This window comes from Echeneis naucrates, chromosome 3 (genome assembly GCF_900963305.1).
Source record: "Echeneis naucrates chromosome 3, fEcheNa1.1, whole genome shotgun sequence".
Lineage (NCBI taxonomy): Eukaryota > Metazoa > Chordata > Actinopteri > Carangiformes > Echeneidae > Echeneis > Echeneis naucrates.
Genome location: NC_042513.1, coordinates 6,854,961 through 6,878,058, shown reverse-complemented (window position 1 = coordinate 6,878,058; position 23,098 = coordinate 6,854,961). Strand labels below are relative to the sequence as shown.

General features: G+C 39.6%; 2 protein-coding genes across 3 annotated transcripts; one reads left to right on the top strand and one right to left on the bottom strand.

The window, feature by feature from the left end:
* Positions 1-4,670: 4,670 nt before the first annotated feature.
* gatm (glycine amidinotransferase (L-arginine:glycine amidinotransferase)) lies at positions 4,671-8,200 on the bottom strand. The gene is made up of 9 exons (XM_029498815.1): positions 8,088-8,200; positions 7,004-7,222; positions 6,712-6,907; positions 5,984-6,174; positions 5,742-5,879; positions 5,423-5,587; positions 5,235-5,298; positions 5,021-5,137; positions 4,671-4,883 (listed from the first exon to the last, which is right to left on the bottom strand). The coding sequence occupies exons 1-9, from the start codon at positions 8,154-8,156 to the stop codon at positions 4,771-4,773; spliced, it is 1,272 nt and encodes a 423-aa protein (XP_029354675.1). The 5' UTR covers positions 8,157-8,200; the 3' UTR covers positions 4,671-4,770.
* A 5,162-nt stretch (positions 8,201-13,362) lies between these two features.
* zgc:158482 lies at positions 13,363-22,343 on the top strand. 2 transcript variants are annotated; one of them, XM_029497839.1, is made up of 10 exons: positions 13,363-13,914; positions 14,570-14,779; positions 14,877-15,035; positions 16,118-16,242; positions 18,174-18,368; positions 18,781-18,871; positions 19,027-19,225; positions 19,883-19,980; positions 20,074-20,204; positions 20,305-22,343. In XM_029497839.1, the coding sequence occupies exons 1-10, from the start codon at positions 13,434-13,436 to the stop codon at positions 20,479-20,481; spliced, it is 1,866 nt and encodes a 621-aa protein (XP_029353699.1). In that variant the 5' UTR covers positions 13,363-13,433; the 3' UTR covers positions 20,482-22,343. The 2 variants fall into 2 exon arrangements, with proteins under 2 accessions (XP_029353699.1, XP_029353700.1); XM_029497840.1 differs by lacking the exon at positions 14,877-15,035.
* Positions 22,344-23,098: the final 755 nt, after the last annotated feature.

Here is a 23,098-nt window from a genome sequence, read left to right as displayed (position 1 = left end):
GTTGTACTTAGCTCTGGTGGATTCGCAAGGAAAGCTTGCTTTTCATATCCCCTTCCACCATGTTGTCAACTGGTAACCTCTGTTAACTCATTAAAGGTAAAACTATGTGCCATCTCTGCTGAGATAAAGCAGGCAAACATAGAAGGCATGATTTTACTGTTCCACATTTGTTTTCAAGGCTTATATTCTTCAACTCTTAGCTCACAGTTGTTCTCCGTGGACCAAAACAACTACTGGACGCAGTCACATACAGCACACACGCAGTGCTTCTCCCGAGCATTGTTGTCCCATCATCGCAGTACAAAGGCCTTATACACTTTGGCTCCGCAGCTGCAAGTGCTATAACTATCTGCCATCTACAGACACAAGATACTTTATTCTCCACCTGAGTTCAGCTTCTGATTCAAATGAACTTTCCATGTGTGCTTCCATGTCTCCCCACGAGACATTTCAACTTGAAAATCCGCCCTGGCTGACCATACTGGACCTAACGCAGACTATAAATTCATTCAAAGTCAACGGGGTGAGATGACTGCTGTTTCCCTGCAGAAACTGAAGGCTGATCTTTACCAGGACCCAACCAATGCTGACTGAAGACAGTTGTAGCAGCAGCTGCGGTATTGCACAGATAAGCAGCTGTACAAACAAGCAATGCATCTGCAGAAGATGATGTAGACACAATTAAAAATTGGTGTGACTAAGCAGCTGTGAAGAGAGGTAACTTGGCTTCAAATAAACTTTGTCTTGACACAGGATCACCTCCAATCCATAGTGTGATTCTTAATGTAATTTATCAGTGGCGGTGGCATTAAAAGGGCTCAGCTGTGGCCTCATTGTATGCATTCTCGTGCCTGATCCAAGCCCCCTTAAGGACAAAGGTGAAGCAGTTAAATAGGCAGCATGCCTGAGCTGAATATGTGAGGTCTTCAGATGTATCTCCTGGTTGGGAACTGTTTTGGTTGTTGCAACAGTTGGTCAGTGTAGTCAGTTCAGACATAAAATGTACTCCTGATGGCTCAATTGGATCCTGCCGAAAATCAAAGCTCTTAGGAAGACGGCCTTTGCATGAAGTGTGACCACAAGTGGACACTGAATACTTTCAACTCTACAGTAAACCTTACAGTTTAAAGTGATGCTCACACACAATGAGATGCAAAGATTATGACTGTGCTACAACCTCTGCCGACGGCAATGTCAAAAGATACACCAGACTTCAGAGGAAAAAAATCTAAATCTCAGTAAATAATCTGACTTTGCACCCAACTGTGATGGCTTTCCTGGCACATGCCTGATCGATGCTCCAATTTTGGTACGAATCGGTTAAGATACAGGAGAAAACACAGGAGCCTCGTTGACTGGGGCAGTAAAATGTTTCTGTCGATGCAGTGCTGAAAGCCAACAGTCAAGTGAGAGTAAGGACCTCATTTAGATTTCATATGAAGGAGTTTCAGTCACTGTTTGTGCAAGCAGGCTGCTTTTGCAGATTTATTTATATGTATATATGTACACAAACACAAAGTTAAATTGCAATGAACTTCACAGGACTGAGTGTTATTCTGACTTCTAAATAGCAGAATGCAGACAACTGGTTGACAAATTACTATATTTCACTCCCAGATTTTCTAGCATGTTGACGCTCCAGCCTGCATCAAATAATAGATGTTTTTATTGATATTGAGGGACTTTAACCTTTATTAAAATATGAGGATGTGAGGACATTATACCAATATAGCTCTCATTAATGACAAAACACTGTAACAATCTCTTATAAGCTGCACAAAGGTTACTGTGTATACAAACTTGATTTAATTCCATTCTGCAGCTATATATATATATGTATGTGTGTGTATATGTGTGTATATATATATATGTATGTATATATATATATTAAAAAATATTAAAATGACTAATGACTATATTAAAAAGAATGTGCAGCTGTCGGGATAAATTTACCTCCACTGGCAGTTTGTTCCACTTGTTTGCAGCATAAAAGCTAAATGCTGCTTCTCCATGTTTAGTCTGGACTAGCTGACCTGAGTCTGTGGAGTCTTGCAGGTTTATTTTCTCTAAACATATCAAAGATGTGTTCTGCTCCCAAACCGTTCTGTGATTTGTAAAGTAGCAGCAGAGTTTTAAAATCTTTTCTGTGACTGACTGGGAGCCAATTTAAAGGTTTTCAAACTGTTGTAATGTGCTCCGATCTCTTAGTTCTGCTTAAAACTCGAGCAGCAGCGTTCTGGATGAGCTGCAGCTGTTTAATGCTCCTTTTGGGGAGTCCAGTTAGAAGATCATTACAGTAATTGAGTCTACTGGAGATGAATGTGTGGATGAGCGTCTGCTGCTCTTCTTGGGTGGCCAAACCTTTAATTCTGTTGATGTTTTGGAGTTTGTAAAAAGCTGCCTTAGTGACAGTTTTGATGTGGCTGTTGAAAGTCACACCAAGATTACAAACTTGGTCTGTGATTTTTAGAGAGTGAGACTCAAGATATGTACTGATGCTGACCCTCTTCTCTTTGTTGTCAAACAGAATAACCTCAGTTTTATTCTTATTTAATTGAAGAAAATTCTGCCTCATCCAGTTGTTTATTAGCTCCAGAAAGTGAAACACTGAGTCTAATGGGCTGCACTCCATGCAGAGACATGCAAAGTTTTGAGTCATCTGTGATAATTGTGAAAGTTTTGTAACATTTGACCCAGAGCATATACAAAGTGAACAGAAGGGGTGCAAGATCTGGCCCCTGGGGGATTCTCCAAGTCATAGCAGCTCCTTTAGATTCATAGCTGCCAATCATAATGAAATTAGTGTGCGGAAGAATTCTGTGATCTACAAAATAAAAGTATGTTTGTCAGGAAGTAAAGATGTCAAATGTGTTTTCTCTTGTGAGTGGTTATTTATGAGAAACACAAAAGTGTCTTTTCTCTTTCACTTTCTCTGTTCAATTCAAGCTACTTGTGAGTTTTAAATTTAATACCTCTATCTATCTATATATCTATAGATATATAGATTTTTTATTTTTTTTGGCAATTTAAGTGGAAAATGTTACTACAGCCCTCAGATGCCATTTCACAGAATTACACAGATTAGATTAAAATGAGAAGCTTTTTTTTCAATGATGTCATAATTTCTATTTGCATCAGTCCAGTTTGTATAATACTATATGATGTAATATTTCAGCTACAGACACAGTCTGGTTAATGTTTACAGACATGGCCATGTTGAAGTAAATGTAATGCAATATATCAAACAGGTGAATAGATCCCATGTTCACCGGTTTGTCTGGCCTTCAGTGGCCTTAGTAATAGATGGTCTATTTACTCAGTCCAACTTTTAGTTGGTCTGACATTTTACCTTTTATACTTTTAATCCATAAGATTATATTTATGCAATAGCGACAATTGGTGCATCTTTTTGAGTACTTCTACTTTTGTCACTTGTTCACAGAAAATGATACATGTGTTACATGTTCCAGGCAGGGACAAAGCATGTAATACTATTTTAACCATTTTTTGTGGCATTACAGATACAGTGTCCAAGAACTCATTACAACTCACAGCACTGGTATTATGGAATAAGTGCATTAGATATGCAATATAAGTTTTTGAACAAAAATGTCTAATTATTAAAAGATATGTTCAATATACCTGACAATATAATCACCATTACAAAAATCACATGCTTTTTTTTTTTTCCTTTAATGTTGCATGATACAAAACATCATTTGCATTCTTCTGCTGAACCACAACTTCCGTTGGATTCTTTGTTTCAAAATTAATACCTAGGCTCAGCTCAACAGGTAAACATGTACATCCAGCTGTATATGCAACAAAGGAATCACATCAGTTTTCACAACAAAATGTCTTTCACACTTTTGACATTTTTGCTTTGCACACAAAAGCAGCTAAGGCTAACCCTGGCCCAGATTTGCAATAGGAGAAAACAGCAGAGGCAAAAGGTATCTGATATGGACTGCATACTTTTTTAGTAAATGTATAAAAACACTAATTGGCGGGAAATCCAATAAACAGTATGAAAAATATAAGTCTAACTTTGTTCAATTAATTTAAAATCTTTACAAAATAATATACTAGCAGTAAGAAATTATCTTGTTTCATGACCCCACAAAACAACTTTTGTACATTTCTTAAAAAAACAAAAAAAATGGAAAGGGAAAAAGAATTACGGTGGATGTAGCTTCCCTTCTCCTGTGCCCTAGTTTGATGACACTCGCATACCAAATTGTACCTTGTCCTCAAATTTATGACTTTCCAGATGCACAAGCCATAAACACATCAACTTCACAATAGCCAGGCCAGAAATGCAGTTAATATTGAGATTACTGAAATCAAATGCGTGTGTGTTTGTATGAGTGTGTCTGTGTGCGCGTATGTATGTGTGAGTCTGTGTCTGTCTTTGTGTGTTACAGATATTTCTGAACAAAGCTGTTTGCAAAGGCACTGCGATGCACAGCAAAGTCAAATCAAAACAATTCATACATGTCAATTTAGGAATCTCAAGAGCCCATCCACAAAAGGACTTTGGTGCCACCAGTCATGGTAAGACCGCCTCATTATTAGTTTGAAGATTAAACTGTCCACTGATTTAACTTTGAGTTTGGTGACACCCCAAAATGCTCAATGTTCATAGTATACTAGATAAATTGTGTGTTAATACATGACTAGCAATAGATTCAACAGTTACAGCTGAATTAAGAATCCTGATGGAGGTTTTAGTCTTCAAACCTCAATAAGAACTGCCTATTTCTGGCAAGGCTAGTGGAAGTAGGACTGCAGGGTACCGCGGCGACGGACATCAGTTGTCCAGCAGTGGAAGCCACCGCCCAAGGAGTTGGCATGGCGAATGTTCACCTTTATGGTCTTGATACCTGCATTAAAAACACAATAATGGATCATTATTACACATTGCATCAATTTCCTCATAGATAAATTCTTCATACATAGGCATAAGTAAATATGATGCAAAGATCCAGTGGAATAACTGGAATAAAATATATGAACTCACCAAGGTTGTCAAACATTTTGTGAATGGAGGTTTCATTAGCGTCAACCATAACACGCTTCTCATCCAACATCAGTACATTCATGGACAACCACTTGGAGGACATCCACAGTGGGTGGTCTACGTAGAACGAGAGAGAGAGAATGCCCATTTTTCTGTCAGATTTCAGTAAAATCAGCAAATGTAAGAGCAGAGAATATTTCGTTTGAATACCCACTGTCTGGGATCAGAGGTGTTGGAGGTTTCACAACAGTCCAGTCGGCTTTCTTGAACATTTCAATCTGAGGTCAAGAAAGAGAAAGAGCAGTCTGTGGTTCATGGTCAAATCAAAAAATTATGTATCATTCCACAAGAGAACAGCACAGGAAATGACAAGTAGCCTTTGTTGTTTACAGCGTAGAGTACCTGGTTACAAGGACGATCAGGGTTTGACAGCACCAGACCTGGCCCAATGATGTTAAAGGTAGCATCAATGTGCATAGGGTTAGGGTCCTTGAATGAGATGATGTGGATGTTATAATCTGGGGCCAGATGACGACGCATCCATTCTATTCCCATATAATTTGTAACCTGCAAAAAAAAAAAGTGAATGTTTTATTATGTGATGCATTTTTGTACATTTTTGATGTTCTCAATATTGCTTTATATAATTTTTCATTGTACATATTCCATGTTGCTCTTCATATTTACAATCAAGCAATATGTTGTTTAGCACCCTTTGTACCTGACTCCTCTGGACAAACAGATCCTTCCCAGCTCGAATGAAGTCAGCAGCATCGAAGCAGGGCTCATGTTCTGTGGTCACAAACTTCCCCTGGGCAGCCAGCTTGTGTCTGTCCTCCACTGTGCGGATGGGGTAGTCCTAAATGACGCCAAGCAGTAATGATTTAGAGAAGCGCAGACTCTGTCAGTGCTAATTCGCAGTTTCTTCTTATTGCAAGTTAAATTCACCAGACAAGGCCTCACCTGATCATACAGCTCATCGGACATAGTGGGTTTGGGAGCTGTGGTCCATTTAGCACCTTTACTGAAATATTCCTTGATCAGAGGTCTGTATGCCCTGTACTCAAAGAAACGAGCTCTCCAGGCCATAGGAGCCTCAATGATCTCATTTCCAACAACCATAAGGATGTCTCTGGGCATGGCAGCATACATGCCTACAAAATATTCAACAGGACCATCTCAACTCACATAGAATATCTGATAAAATACAACATATTTTGTTAACAAGTGGTATTACATCATAGAAATGTCAAATTATAAACCTTTGATATGCAAATATATATTTACATAACTTTCATCAGTAAAGTGCTCTTCAAGAAATGGATAAAGAAAATTCTGTTATTGGACCATTAATATTCTTACAATAATACCAAAAACAGTACTTTAAGGTTACTGTTAGCTGAAGTGCAGCTAATTTCAACATTTAACATATTCTGTACAAATGTGCTATACTTGATGAACTGGATGTGTTTTGTCTGCAAGACATTACTCTGAAAAGTATAGTTGTGGAATAAAAATAGTGCATTAAAAGCAGAGTTAAAGTAGATATAAAGTAGTAAAGGCATGAAATGGGCAGTAAATATGTGACTGTCTTCATGGAATAGTGCCTTTAAGTTGTGAGCTACATTTTACACATCATTTTTATTTTAACAGATACTGCAAACACATAGCAGGCTTCTGCTTTGTTTTACCTGATGATGTAAAATCTGGAGTCTTGTATTCCAGAGACCAGTCGATGGGCTCTGGCCTCCTCACAGTGACGCCCTCATGACTCAGAATATTGCACATTTCCTCAATCTCGGCAACAGCTTTTTTCAAGTGGTCCCCAGGGAAAGACTGGCCTCCATACTTCTGGTAGAATGGCCAGTACTTCTCATATGTGTTAGCCTGTGGAGAGGTTTGCAACATGACAACATGCAGGTCATCTCATTGATGAAGACTGTTTGACTATTTCGGAGAAGTGATTTAGATATTTTTGCTTACTTTCACTTCCACAGTGAAGGGAGGCACATGGGCATTTTCAGCACGACCCACTATCACCTCCTCAAGAGGGTCCCATTCATTGTAGCTGCATACAGGGCATTCCTGATGCACGGGCTCAGTAACATGTTCCACCTCCATTGCATGTTGCAGTTGTGCAGCTCCGGCACTTGAAGTGCTCTGGAAAGCTCTTTGCACCCATCCATTCACTGCTCGGCCAAGCTGAGGAAGGGAATAAATGAGCCATAAATTTACTTAATATAGTCTTCAGCACAAAAATGGCCTCTGGTTTTCTGCTGTAATAGAAAATAACAGATATTGACAACACGACAATTCTTCAGATTTCAACTTTTAAGATAGAAAAAAGTATGGATATGAATAACAAATTTTATGTTGTTGGCAACGTTAGCTGTACATACTGTATTTTTCACTTTTAAATTCTGCTGAATTAGAAACCATAAAGTCCGAAAAACGACTCGATAGCCAGTTCATATACAAAACAAATAGAAAAAAAGTGAAGCAAAATGTCCACAGTTATCAATTAGAAGTGCCTTTAGTAAGGCGGACTGGTTTAGTGCCAAAGTGCACATATTAGGAAGCAGCATTATCTGCACCCAGGCCTTACAGTGTGGCCCTTGCTGGCTGAGGTCACTGAGTATGGGAGCCGCATCTGTGCCAAACAGCTGTTCACTGTCACTCAGTGACCGAAGTGCTCTCGGCAGCTACAAACAAATGAATATTTGGACTGAGGTCACATTGACGCTGTCGGTGTTTCAAAATGTTTCTGATTAAACAGTCAATTAGATAAGATCCACACCTCACCTTCCCACCCGCCACCTCCCGAGATTTATGTATTATCATCACCCAAAATGGTGAATCAAACAAAGAATAAATCAAATAAACTGATCAAGTGAAAGAAGCCGCTGGACTTAACCTAGTGAAGAAAATGTCCAACATCTTTTCTTTATTCACATTGACTGGTATGTGTTTTTCTTTTTTTATATATACCAAAACAAAAAAAATAATATATATATAAACTAAAATACTAAAAAAAAAGTAGAAGACATGAAACCACCATAATACCAACCATGGCTCCGATCAGATGGGCAGCCTCGGCCCCCCTGCTACCTCCCCTCAGACACCTTACACGCAGCATTGTCCAGAGTAATATTGAGTGTGTCAGTGAACGTCACACGGCAGCGCAGGATCCCGCTCTCAGTTCGCCTCTGCTGCGGCCGCAGCTCCGGCTTTATAGCGGCAGGCTGGGGTCCCTCCGACGCCATTGGTCCGGCTCGTGTTGTGGGCCGCAACGTGACTTGAGAAAAAGCTATTCTGAAACTCGGTCCCTGACGCCAGCAAATTCTTATCATCTGGGCCACTGGCTTTTCGAGTTTCAAAGGAGAACTCCTGAAGATGGCTCAAGATCTGCGACTGTTGCCAAACACCAGGGAAGATAACGGCGCACAGCTGATCCGCTCCGTCATTTATGGTGTGTTTTGCAGACAGTTACCGTCTAAGTCCATCGGTGACGGTGTAATGCTGCAGGCACACTGGACCTCCGTATCTATACTGAGCATTACTATTGTTATTATGAGCGTGTGGCACTCGGGTCCGGCAGCTGCAGGAACATGTGGCCGCAGCGGCGCCGGTCGCATGACTCCCCTCGTCTGCGTGAATCGCTGCACGGAACCGCAGATACTCGTTTGAACATGAGAAAGGGTCTCTCTCCAAGGCTGTGCTCGGCCATGCGGCGGTGTATTACACTGTCTGACTGCAGCAGCAGCTTGTAGACACTTTCAAGTCCATCAGGTTGTGCTTTTTATGCCATTTCAGACATTTAATCCACTTCAAATTTCATCTACCTGCTAGTCTACATATTAGAAAGAGTTAAGGCAACTCAACGATCCCCAAAATTAATTTACTTTATCTATAGCTGTAGCCCAGTTGGAGCTAGTATTCTGTTGCTGATCAACAGCAGTCTTAGCTCAGGCTGTAGCTCTCAAACATGCTGTGGTTAAACTTTTAACCAAAAGAAAAATCTTGAATCCCCCATCATTTCAGATTTCAGACCCATTTCTCAGCTCCACTTTTTATCTAAGGTTTTAGAAAGCGCACTGTACGTCCAGCTCCAGTTGTTTTTAACCCAACATAACATTCGCAAAACGTTTCAGTCTGGTTTCAGAATGCGACACAGCACTGAAACTGCCTTGCTAAAAGTTTTTAATGATTTTAATCTTAGCTGTCGACTCAGTCCTGCCATCCTGGTGCTCTTAGACCTCTCAGCCGCCTTTGATACTGTCGATCATCTAATCCTTTTACAGCGTCTGGACTGGTATGTAGGCATCACAGACTCTATTGTCTGCTGGTTCAGATCCTACCTGACAAATTGGAGTTTCTCTGTGCAATTGGGTTGCATTTCATCTGATGCAGCCCCACTGACCTGTGGTGTCCCTCAAGGATCCATCCAGGGCCCTGTTTTCTTTCTTTTGAATATGATGCCTCTTGGTGATGTTTTTAAAAACATAAAATCCCTTTTCATTGTTTTACAGATTATGTACAAATCGTCATGCCACTAAGGTCGTCAGGCAAGAACTCCATACAGACATTTTTTGATGTCCAACATTCACGCCTGAGTTAGGATTCTTGGTGTAATTTTTGACAGCCATTTTAAATTTAAAAAGCAGATCAGCGCTGTTGTGGAAACTGTCTTTTTCAAACTCTGTCTTTTAGCCAAGACCAAGTCCTACATTTCCAAGATTGACCTTAATAAGGTGACCCATGCGTTTGTAACATCCAGACTGGAATACTGCAACTCACTGTGCGTTGGCTAAGACCAGTCCTCTCTCAACCACCTTCACCTCATTCAGAACATTGCTGCACGACTTCTCTCTGGCAAGAAAAGGCGTGACCAAATCACGCCAGTCTTAGCTTCCCTTCACTGGCTCCCCGTCCACATTCGTATTGATTTTAAACTTCTCTTGTTTTTAAAGCCCTTTATGATCTGGCCCCTGTATATCTGTCTAAACTCCTGCGTCGCCACACCCCAACCAGAGCCTTAAGGTCCTCGAAACAGCTGCTGTTGGAGGTTCCCAATACTAGACTTAAGTCTAGAAGTGACAGCCTTTTCAGCGGCTGCCCCTGGGCTCTGGAATGGTCTCCCACTTTATATTAGAGCCTCTGATTCACTAGGGACATTTAAATCTTTCCCTAAAAACCCATTTCTTTTCCATGACCCTTCATAAATGAGCACATGCTGATTCTAAGTATTGCAGTTTTTTATTTTTACAGTAATTTTATTTATTTATTCTTTCTTTATCGTTATCTATTTATCATTGTTTGCATGTAAATATTTGATAGTTAATTCACACATAGACAGAATTTCTGTACTGTGTACTGTTCTCTTTTGTTTGCTTTTCTCTTCTCTTTGAATTGGATTTCTTGTGACTACACACACCTGACCATATCTGTAAAGGTGTTTCACAACAGCACATTGATTTTAAATTCTAAATGAGAAATTAAAATCCCATACTGAAAGTGTTATAATGTAAAATGTATAAACTGAGCATACTGATGTATTTCATGACGGTCACTATGAATGTTCTTAATCACTATTATCCTTGTGTGTCAATCTAAAATTTAAAGCTGACAAGTTCAAAAATAAAATTGTGGGGGGAAAAAAAGTGGAAAAGAGGTGATATAATCAGAGGTAGATAGCCTTGCACAGGCAGAGTCACCACATGCTCAGCTGAACTGTGCTCACAAGAATTTCACAACCCACAGACCTCAGTGACCTCTGATATTACCTCGCCCGCTAAAAAAAAATCTTTGGCTGATGCCAAAGGTTCAAAAGATATGCACAGAGGCCATCAGCTCCTTCAGCATTGTGCATCGGTCCTATAGGCCTAGGTAGAAAGAGAAATTTGTGAAATCATCAGGGATTAGGAAAAACTCCCAGACAGGTTACAGCTGATATCTCTCACACGTTATGTCTGAGCTTTAAAACTGCCTGCCAGTTGGTTTTAATCACCTTTACACAGAGTAAGGCGAGTGAGCTCCCAGTCTTAATGCTAAACTTGGCTAAGTTGCTGACTTTAGACATGAGAAGAGTCTCATGCTTAACATCTAACTTTTTTTTTTTTTCAAAAAAATGCTAGGCCTTTGCTATGAGGCCATAATCAGTAGGAATGAGCAAGTACCCCACTGTCCGTATCTGTTCAACCATCTACATTATCGGCATCTGTATTCGCACTCGGAAGGGGCGGGACTTAGCCCGGAAGTGATTGTGGTTTATACGAAAGTTGTATTTTTAAGCCTGAAATTGATATGAGTTGATCAGAAGTTGTTATGTTTATCGTAATCTTAAATATATTTTTATTTTCAATCTAATTAGTATTACACCAAGGCAGGAAGGGCGACCGACCGGAAAAAACCTGACCAGGTGAAGAAACAGGGAGAATGAGAAACGCGATGCGGGCTGCATGTAGCACCGCGTCTGCTATGAATCAAGTTTCTACCCCATAACCCCAGAAAGTGGGGCAGATGTAAAACGTTTGGGTCATAAAAAGCTATTTTAAAATGATGATGTAGCCTAACTTTTTATTGCTATTAGGTTAAAAGATGATCTTACCGGGGACTCCATCGGGTAGCTGTAAATATCGATGTATGTCACCTCCGGTCATTCAGCGGGATCATTTCTCCATGAAAATGAGGGCAAACAGAAGGGACAGTGAGAAAGATCCACCGGTGTGAGTTTTTCATTGTACCGTTTTCTCTCCGGTACAGCTAGCACGTTAGCACAATCATCTGACATGTTGAAATAATGTTTAAGCTAATTGTTGGACAGTTTTAAATTGTGCCGATGGTGTTCCCCTCCGGTGGGCGTGGCCTTCGGAGTATGACGCCCTGAGGCGGATTTCCCTTCAGCCCAGCACGGATATTGACTCTTATGGTGCTCATACTCGTCAGAATTGCTATACCCGTACCGGACACTCGTTTCAGCCGAGTATCCCGCTCAACTGTAATAATCAGTCTTCAGTGCCTTCCCTCTCAGACTGACAAACCCATTTCTGATACTGATCGTCATCTACCTGGCGTTTATGGGGAATCTGGTTTGCCTCCTGCTCCGGCCTCTCCTCCCTCTCACCAGGTTTCCTTCGATGTTGTACATTAAGCTCAAGTTGCAGGGACTTCATGTTTGTCTGATAAATTTTCAGACGCCTCTCATTTTTGCATCTCTTCCCACAACTGCAGATCCAGGATGAATCATTTAGCTGTTCTTTTGTTGTTTTGTTGCATGTTTTCATGTCAAAAGAAAAGTAAAAGACAAAGGTATATTTATTGTAAGCTTCTATATATGTCTCTGTTACATTGTGTGTTTTGATTGTGTTCTAGTCAATGTGTTTAATTTCATGCAACATAATGCATAACCCACATTTAAACACAAGTGAGTACTGTATGCAAGTACAATTTTAAAAAAATGTCAATGTTATTCCACTCGATACTTTTGCTTGGTTACAATTTGGAGGGGAATACACTTTGTACTTAAATATATTCATTGAAAGCTATAGTTACGAAATACAAATATTACTATTTTAGATTTAAAACCCTGAAACACAAGGTTGTAGGTGAAACCAGCAGTTCCTCAACTTTCTGGCTTGTGACCCCTTACAAAATGATTTGTTTTGTTTAAGATAAGAAGAAGACATTTGTGTTGAAAAGCAATTTTTTTCCTTCTTAACTTTGTATGATACACTGTCTGAATCATGTGCACTTTGGCCCTCATACCTCCACTTCAGATGAATTTTGATGTCTATTTCTCTGTGTTGATATAGGTTTGACAACTTCTACATTGTTTGAAGCCCACAAAAGTCACCTGTTGGACCTCAAATTTATCTTAACTAAATTTAGATCACCATCAGTTTGTATTTTACTATGACTAGCAATGATCAGCAAAACAACAAAACCAAATACTATGTCCTTTTGAACTTAATTAGATTGAACCATCTGAGATAAATCTCGCATTCGTAGCGCTGCCTGCTGACCTTTGACCCTGGACAAGCTGCAGTGTTGTTTACATCATGTGACCTTAACAGCCTCTTTCAGTTGTCACTGACTCTGACGCAGAATCAAGTGTGAGAAATGGGTTTGTTTGTTTGTTTTTTCCATCCTTAAAAAGTATTACTCTCTGGCAGAATAGGTTCATTCTTTGCAGAAAAACAACCCACCTGATGCTGCCAGTGCAAATTCTGCATTTACCCTCAATTTCCACACATCCAAACATCGATCCTTTCCATTAACATCACTCTTTAGAGAAAAATGCTCCGCCCCGTTGGGCAAAATCCTTATTGGTAGCATTCCCCATTTTGCAGCAGGGGCCACACGTTTTGTCAAAAAAAGAAAGAAAAAATCACCGAGGCTTTTAAACAAGAAACAGATGGGGATCTATATTTTTTCATTAATTTTGGCCAGCCTCCTTACTCTCCCTTTCGCACTCAGAGCCATCTGCCCTTATCTTTGGATGGATATTTTGTACTTTTGGGATCTGCTCCGGATCTTGGTGAAGTTTGTGTCCAGGCGGAGAAGGAGACCTCTTTTTTTTGTGTTGGACCGTTTCTTCGAGCAGACCGCCGCCTTTCCTCATAAGCCCTTCGTGGTGTTCGGACATGAGTCGTATTCTTTCGCCGAGGCGGATAAAAGAAGCAACAAAGTGGCCAACGCGCTTCTCGCCCGGCCGGAGTTCAAAGCCGGAGACACAGCGGCGCTGTTCATGGGCAACCATCCCGCCTTCCTGTTCACCTGGCTGGGCCTGGCTAAGTGCGGCTCCCCGGTGGCTCTGCTCAACCACAACATCCGCAGCAAGTCCCTGCTGCACTGCCTCGGCTGCTGCAGGCCCAAAGTGCTGATAGCGGCCTCAGGTACAAGTCTTTCTGCATGATTTCATTTCACTTTCCGATCTGTGAGTTCTGTGGAAAACTGCGGATCATCATTTTATTCCACATCACATTCCTGAAATGTGTAAAGGGCCCCTGAGTATTTACCTAAGCGCAGCCCTAAAAGCATGTGTGTCAACAGGAGGGGAGAGAACATGATGTTATTATAAAGAAATATTTAAGCGTTGATCTTGGATTTGTTCAGGTTAAGCCTTCCACCTTCTGTTTGTTTTGTCACTCAAATAAAACTGTAGCATGTGTTTCTGTTTGAAAATGTGACCAAATGTGTACATAATGTCTCTGTGCAGTTTGAAAAGGCTCAGCATGTATTATCGGGGATCTAAAATTGGCTTTCAGGTCAGACTGCAAAAGCTTTTAACCTCACCAGGGATGCAAATAGTGGTTTTGTCTTTAAAATACCATCATCATCTCCTGAACCCATTCCAATAGTGCACAGAATATCCTCCGTCCTTCCAGGCTCCCATCATGTGCAGTTACTGTCGTTCGCTCCTGTCATTCGAAGTGAAAGCTGGGCTTGAAGAGTTAGCTTTCAAAAGGGTTACATCATATTTATATTTTCGTGTTTCACTGAGCTAATAGGCAAGTGTGCATGATTGTAGCCAACTGTATGTCTCTACAGAGCTGAAGGAGGCTGTGGAGGACATACTGCCCTCACTCAGAGAGCAAGGCGTGACCGTCCTTTTGATGACCCAACAATGTGACACGCCTGGAATTGAGAGTTTTGCTGATAAAGTGGACGAGGCGTCTGACGCCCCCCTCCCTCGATCCCTCCGATCACACATCACAACCGAAAGTCCTGCAGTTTATATTTATACTTCTGGAACTACAGGTATTGGAGATTCTCCCTTTGACTGTTTGTTTTTCAGGTTCAGGTGTTGATGAACAGCAAAATGTCACTGGCCTGTTCGTGTCTCGTTGTGTTTCAGGTCTCCCCAAGGCAGCCATGGTCAATCAGAACCGCCTCCTAACAGCTCTGACTGTTTTATGCTCAAATGGTGTAAGCTCTAGTGATGTCATCTACCTCAACCTGCCACTGTACCACACAGCTGGGTTTTTCATAGGCTTCATTGGTTCAATTGAGACAGGTGAGTCTAATGAATCATAACTAAAACAGTAGCTTTGGATAAAAAAAAGAAAAAAGACTTTTAACGAGAGGGAGATGATTCCTTCCAGATGGTTCATTCTTGTTCCCAGAATGACTCATAGGTTGTTCTACATTTTCTTAAATAAGAAATTTCTGGTTCACTTTGTATAGCAGTTCATGCTGCTGTTAATACTATACTGTTGTTAGGGCCAAGCTAGCTCTGTTCACAAGCGCCGAAATCAATGCTAAGACTGTAGAATAATTCAGGTCAAACTGTTTTACAAGTTCAAGGTACCCATGTTAAACAAACTGGTTCAACCAAACAAAAGTTCTAAAGCATATTCAAACTTAATTAGATTGCGTGCCATCTTTTTTAATATAATAATAACTATTTAATATTCTTCATCTTTCAAAATGCAATGGTAAGAATGGGACCTCTGACTGGCGGGTAACTTGCTCATACACGAGCTGCCTCCGAAGAGGATGGTGCGAGTCCCTGTTACATGCCCTTTAACAGATAATTATGACACCAATGTTGCAAAATATCAAACATAGACGAACTCTTCTTCTCCACACTACATAAAAGTGATGTCCCTGCTTTTCCTCCTCCCTCTGATTTTCCTGATACCAGGAAACCAAGAGAAAGAGTCTTTTGTCACTGTGTAGCAGTAATCTGAAGAACCAGGTCAAACAGGACCAGATTACCTCCACTTTCTAAATTCTTTGGTCTGAATAGGCTAAAGTTCACACTGCCATAATAGGACAGGGTAAGCTGCCTGAGCTACATGCATAGGAGGTCATGTCCAATACAGCTCCAGAACGCTGACACTTGAGTTACGCAATATATGCAGTTAAATAACATGGTTTGATACTGCTGGCTTGAGTTTTTGGAAATACTAATTTCTTATCCAAAGTCTATCTTTAATGCAGTGAATTCTATATATAATTTGAATGTAGAAATAATTTAAGAAACAAAATTACTCTCAGCAGTATATCTTCTTTTATAACTGAATGTTATTAATAACTGTGAAAAGCAGAATTAATAATTCCCCTTTTTTTATGTATTTCTCTATTGTTTTTAAGGATCAACCATCATTCTGAAGAGGAAGTTTTCGGCTTCTCAGTTTTGGGATGACTGCAGGAAATACAACGTAACTGTTATCCAGTACATTGGAGAGGTGATGCGCTATCTCTGCAGTACACCAAAGGTGATATGATTTTTACTGTTACTAACTTTAACACTATGTTATGCAGCCGTATAAAGCTCATATCTTCAAGAAATTAAATCTGAGGATTATATCCACATTTCAGGATTGTTCAAGAGGGAATAATACTTGTTTTGCAGAGAAAAGCTTTTGAAGACAGATGGCAATATTTAGTAGCTTTAGATTTAATGACTTTTTTGTCTCTGTTCTAGATTTGCTCTGTTTAATTTCTTCAAACTGTAAAAAAATGCTCTGTTGAGTGTTTACTATGTAGTAGTTTACATGACTCAAGTTAAGCTCTGTAACCCAAACCAGGGCATTCTTTAAGGCAGCGGTCACCAGCCTTTTTTGCGCCACGGATTGATTTAATGTCAGACAATGTTTTCAAGGACCGACCTTTAAGGTATACCAGATAAATACAACAAAATAAAATGATACAATCTTGACCAGCAGGTAAAGATCTTATATTTTGTTTTGACATACATACAGGGACTTAAATGTAATCTCTGAAAAGTAAATAAATTAAAATAAAATGATATGATATGATATATAACAAGTGCAGCATTTTCTAAAGATAATAATAAACATTAATTCACTGTGTACTCGTATGCAACTTTATTAGCAGCGTCCTCTTAACATTGTGCCAACAACTTAGCATGAGTAAAATGGAAATAATGTAAGTTATTTATTCTTTCTGTGTGGCTGGTACCAAATGACCCACGGACCAGTACCAATCGGGGACTGCTGCTTTTAGGATTGGCAGGAGGCTAAAGTGACTCTCTTTATTACTCTGAGACAGGGACCAGATTAGGTGAAGAGTCTTTTAGAAAAAATTTAACTGGAATTTCATTGAAAGGGAAAAAGGTGTGTGTGTGTGTGTGGTTTTTGTCATCTGTGGCTCTGAAGGAGATGTAATGATTGTCTGTGATGCATCAAAGTTAAAAAAATATTGGCCTAATGTGTTGACAGCCATATTTCTAAATTTAATCTATTAACTGAATAAGAGTTAACAATTACCTATAGTATTTGCTCAATCTCATACAAGCTCGCACTAGATCTTTAGTAGGGGCGCTGTCGTCACAGTGCCTCTTCAGTGTCATCTTAATCACCATGATACTTTTTTACTCGAGACAACTGCCAAGGCAGAGCCTCAGTGAACCGGCTGCAGCAAGCTAGAGACATTCCACAGAGCTGCACAGCTGGCTTGCCAAAATAGAAATAGTTAAATCTCAACTATCATTTTCCAGCCCGTTCCTGCGTCATTATCTGTTGGGCTTCGAACAGCAGGAAACATTTTGGATATAGATGAAATATCAGTTATTAATGTGACAGCTCTCTTAACATTGTCTACTTTTGATATCCATTGATAATGTGTCTGTTGAATTTAGGAGTACTGTAAAAAATTTTGTCTACATGTATGGCCATTCAGAGTATCAAATTGCATCACATGAAGTGCGGTATCATTTTACTGCATGACCCTGCAGCAGTCAGAGGAGGTGGTTTTTCTGTATCTGGTCACCTCTAGGAATAGATGCTGGCCTTTCCTTAGGAAGACCATATCAAGTAACGTGGCAACTACTTTCCCTGTACTAGTATATAATGTTAGAGTAAGTGTCATTACAGTAAATAAAATTTCTTATAAGCAATTTGTATGGTTGTTAGAGAGGTCAATATTTTCAAATCTCAGACAAATTTTTGCCTATGTGAATGGATTTTCACTGGATTTTTCGCATTTTGCACTTTATTTATTTACCTTGGAATGCCACATGTGATCTGCTGCAAACCAGTTTCCCTACATGGACAAATAAACTGTTGCTGGCACTTATTAATGGCCTTTCTCAATGTTGATAGGTTGCCTCATGCCAGTCATTTATTTATTTAATACTTGCAAAACAGTTTTTTGATTTACTTTTATTTTTATTGTGCAAATACAGAGAGAAAATGACAAGGACCATAAAGTAAGACTGGCAATTGGTAATGGTGTCAGAGCCGACATATGGAGGGAGTTTCTCAGTCGCTTTGGGAACATTCAGGTCCGAGAATTTTACGCCTCCACTGAGGGAAATGTGGGATTTCTCAACTATGTGGGGAAAATTGGAGCCATTGGACGAGTCAACTTTTTGCACTGGGTAAGAGCGAGATCATCCAAAAACACATCTGTATTTTTGTTAAGCGTGTAGAATTTTTCATGGATTTACCACCTATGTCCAACTTAGCCTCTTATGCTTTTCTGAGCTTTTATCAGCCTCTCATGGTGGAGCATGGAACAGCTGTTTGAGACAGCCTTCTTTCATGCTCTGGCTTTAGGAGGGCTCCATGAAATGTGACTGAAAGCTCTGAAAAAGCTTGTAGTAGAGATCATTTTTGAAACTCAGGGGGGAAAACATAATTATTTGTGGGTTAAATAGGGTTTAATAAAAAATTAAAATGTTGCATTTGTTCCAATGTGTTTACACTTTGACATAGGTGTGTTCTGTTTATAGGATGGACGCACAATATATTGTGCATATTACTGATAACTGTCTTTACTTGCTCCTTCAGAAGTTGTTTCCCTACACTCTTGTGAAATATGATACAGAGAGAGATGAACCAGTTCGAGATTCTAATGGCCTTTGTGTGGAGGCACCCAAAGGTGATGGAACAACTGTTAATATAAACCATACCATTGTTTCACCACTGCATTTCATTGAGCTCTATGCATACTGAATGGACAATGATACCCAATCACATCTGGCTCATGTAAGCAGGATCTGTTTACCAACTGTGGCCATTGATTTTGTCTTTAAGGAGAGACAGGGCTGCTGGTGTCGAAGATCACACACATCGCCCCTTTTGTCGGCTATGCCCAAAATGAAGAACAAACAGAGAAGAAGAGACTGCGAGACGTTCTCAAAAAAGGAGATCTATACTTCAACAGTGGAGACCTGATGAGGATCGATAAAGACAACTTCATTTACTTTCAGGATCGTGTAGGCGACACATTCAGGTACAGGGCTCCTGTGCACTGTGATTTCATTTTGAGGCCTACTATGATTTTTATTGTCATTGTCATCATTATCATTATTATTGTTATTTTATGATATGGTTTGACACTAGAATATCAGCTGTATTATGCAACAATTTAAAAGAGCAAATGAAACATTGCAAAGTCATTGAATCTTTATTGTTAAAGTTAAAGGCCACCAAATACTTAAAGGAACTTATAAGATAAACCCAGATAGTACCACAAGACAAAAAAAATTGGACAACGAATTTTTAAGTTTTTCTTCCAAATTTGCTTTTGTCTTCATCTCATATTTCATTACATAGCCTTGTACTATTTGAGGTAACAGCCATGCGTGGAAGTTGCATATCAGTCTTTCAACCAGAACTTTCATGAAATATGTACCTAGTACACACTCAGTTTATTCATAATTAACACTGAAAGCGATTTTCATCAGAAAACACTCTGATCACACACTGTGATCATCTAGATAAGCTTTGAATTTGTCAGCAAAATCGTATGTGCTGCATCAATATCCACATCAACAGCAGCTTTTACTTTGAATAGACAAGACATGCTTTTATTTCTCCAAATGCCTTTAAACTGTACACTGGCTACAGCTGCTCAACTGATACAGGTGAAACCTGTTTGAGCCCGCAGGTGGAAAGGCGAGAATGTGGCTACGACTGAGGTGTCTGACATCCTGACCATCAGTGATTGTCTCGACGAGGCCAATGTCTATGGAGTTAAAGTGCCAGGTGATGGCCATTTTTTCCCAAGCGTTTTGCCTCACAAAACATCCTGACTTCCAAAGTGCATAATTTATTTGTCTGTTTTGTTTGTCAACGCAGGCCATGAGGGACGGATAGGAATGGCAGCTGTCACTGTGAAGGATGGCTCGCACTTTGATCGAAGTAAAACATATAGCCATGTGGTGAACTACCTCCCCTCATATGCCCGACCTCGCTTCATAAGAATACAGGTAATTCGATTTCACACCTGCGTTGCTTCATTTCACTTTTGCAGAGACATTAGAATACATTTTAATATTTGAAAAACTGTTGTACTTCTCCTCCACCCAGAAAGCTGTGGAGGTGACTGGGACTTTCAAGCAGAAGAAGGTGAAGTTAGTGGAGGAGGGTTTTGATCCTGGATGTGTCCAGGACCCTCTTTATTTCCTTGATGATAATGAGAAGCAGTACATACCGCTGACACCTCAGGTCTACTTCTCTATCATATCAGGAGAAATCAAACTATGAGCCGACTACTCACTGTAGTCGTCTCTGACTGGCTGCATTCACATTTTTTTAAGTGAACATCCACTTCGGGACTGCTCACTTTTCATAGCACACGTATACTCATATCAAAAGCGGTATGTGACTTTAGGATTCATTTGTAGGCATTTTCTCAGGAGTCTGAGTAGACCTGTGATATATAATACTACACCATTTAACACTTGTCAGTGTATATAAAAATTAAATATAAGTATTATCAGTTTCCAGTATATGTCAGTATGTATGATGGCTCCTTTTCCACACGAAGATTGATGTTTCCTCTGCTGGTGGTCTAATAAGGGTGTGGGGAAGTGCTAATCTAATTCGTTCAGATGTTTCCAAATCTCTTCATGGGGAACAAACTGTGAGACAGTGGCTATTAGACTATTAGATTTTCTCTCCCAAATAGTGTATAATGTACATAACTTTATTTTTTTTTTCTGGAAAAATGTAAATAGGCTTAGTTTTTAAAGAATGTGGGGAAAAAAACACAAATTTGATAATCAAACACTAAAATATATAGATTCTAATGGCTTTTATTAAATATTAAAGAAATTGATGTAAAACCAGAACTAGTTTTTATGTGTATGACTGATCACATTTCACTCATAATCAAAATATAAATTCAGTTGTTATATTTGGAAAAGCCAAAAGGGGGCAGCAAATGTTGATGCTGGCAGGGTCTCTGTCTTGAGAGTTGAAGGATATATGTTTCAATTGCCAGAATGTAAAAATGAGAGCTATAAGGGTTATTTTCCCTTTAACTTTGTGTTTCTAACCCATCAGCATCTAAATCAACAGCAATCCTAGTAAAAATGGTTCAATGGTCTTCCTTCCATTGAACTTCAGAATGAAGAGGAGGAGTTGGGCGTTCATCCCTTTGTCACTGATTGCTTTTGTGTTTCTTATGTACTAACATGGACTTCATGCGCCCCACTCCAGCATCAATCTACAAATTGAACTGATTAAAACTGAAAGTTGATATAGTCAGTTACATTCACCTCAGCATCACCCCAAACAATGTACAGTGAAATTAATTAGAATGTAAAGCAAACTGTGCCATCTGGCTAGAAGAACAGTGTTTTTCTTCCTTTATTCTTTAATGCTGAGTCTGCTGGTTTGGATATTCAAAATTTAAAGGGAAGTTAACCTTTCATTTGGTAACCATCAAGGGCCATATAACTGTCTCAGTCTTCCTGTGACTAAATGTGCGGTTATGCTTGTGCAGTAGCCCTTTGCAAGGCCTTTACACTTTACAAGGTCATTTGAACTTTTTATGCCTGTGCAGATTTTTCTGGCCTCCACATTTATGAGTTTTGTCAGTTAATATTTAACTGTGCTATACAGATATTTTCTTTACCAGCTTGTCCTTGGCCCAAGGGATGAATGAAAAAAGGTATGATTATGATTTTCAATGCTGTCTGCAGTCATACCATTTGTAGCAAAAGTTTATAACATGGCTTTTATTGCATGAAAAGGTTTCAAGTAGGCTAGGGAATAAAGAAACTAATGCAGGATACCAACAAGGTACAAGGCAAAACCAAGGTTGGAGGAAACAGTACAGTGCAAGGAAGGAAAGATAGTTAATTAGTTAATATTAATTAATAAAATATCAAGTTGTTATTTATGTGTGTACTTATGATTGATCCATCATGGAGCACACCTGATTACACAAAAAAGAGCAAGTTTGCCATCTATACCCATAGTAAGGCATACCAACCAAAAGGATACAATGTCCAGTTGTAACTTGCTTATTCCCCGTTGTACCGTCTTCTCCCGCTGTTAACTTATTGCGCTGTAATATAACATCGCAATATAGCATTTAAATTGATTGACTGTGACTTGCATACACCTCGACTTTGTTCTTATTCTGATGAAGGATGTATGTTGTTTCTGTGAAACTGCAGTATTGAATCTTAGTATTGTATCTGTCTAAGCAGTCTATGGCTAGAAAAGGTAAGGTGTTTTGTGGGCACCATGGTTGATGATTCTTACCTGTATGTTTTTACATTTAAAACTGAAATTCAGAGGGACACCAGGGATGGTTGTAATACTTTCTGTTATTATTACAATAGATCAAAACTGGTTTAATAAAATGAATTAAAGATGAACAAGCACTTGGAGACAATGGTAAGGAAAAAACGTCCTTTAAGAGGCAGAAACCTCGGGCCATCTGCCTCGACCGGTTGGGTAGAGAGCGAGAGAGACGTTGGGGGCTGAGTATGGAGAGAATGAGAGCAGGAGGATGGGATACTCAACACAGATGCAAGCAGGCAAATATGATAACGTATGAAGCTCACAGAAATATGGGAGCAGCAGGCGTTGCAGGAGAAACAGGGACCTTACAAAACTGATTTTTTTTTTTGATTACCAAACATTTGATCTCAGACAGTATCCAAAAATGTATTGATTTTTACCTAAAAAAACTAACGAAACAAACTTAAGGTGAGAACTTTCTCTGTTAGTTTTAAATGTGGCCCATCATTGTTAGGTGGGGTCAGTGTGAGTTTTTTCACAGTATGATTCTGATTGGACTAATTCAGATTGTCCTCCTGCGTAAGGAGAGGAGGAAATCCAAAGGTCTGTGTACATGTGCTCTGGA

Excerpts from the sequence above, each read along its gene's own strand:
- gatm (XM_029498815.1), bottom strand. The coding sequence starts at position 8,156 with ATGCTGCGTGTAAGGTGTCTGAGGGGAGGTAGCAGGGGGGCCGAGGCT. Across the intron at positions 6,908-7,003 it reads CCTTCACTGTGGAAGTGAAA|GCTAACACATATGAGAAGTA; the intron begins GTAAGCAAAAAT and ends ACCTCTCCACAG. Across the intron at positions 5,138-5,234 it reads AACACCTCTGATCCCAGACA|ACCACCCACTGTGGATGTCC; the intron begins GTGGGTATTCAA and ends CGTTCTACGTAG.
- zgc:158482 (XM_029497839.1), top strand. The coding sequence starts at position 13,434 with ATGGGGATCTATATTTTTTCATTAATTTTGGCCAGCCTCCTTACTCTC. Across the intron at positions 16,243-18,173 it reads ATCTCTGCAGTACACCAAAG|AGAGAAAATGACAAGGACCA; the intron begins GTGATATGATTT and ends GTGCAAATACAG. Across the intron at positions 19,981-20,073 it reads CTATGGAGTTAAAGTGCCAG|GCCATGAGGGACGGATAGGA; the intron begins GTGATGGCCATT and ends TTGTCAACGCAG.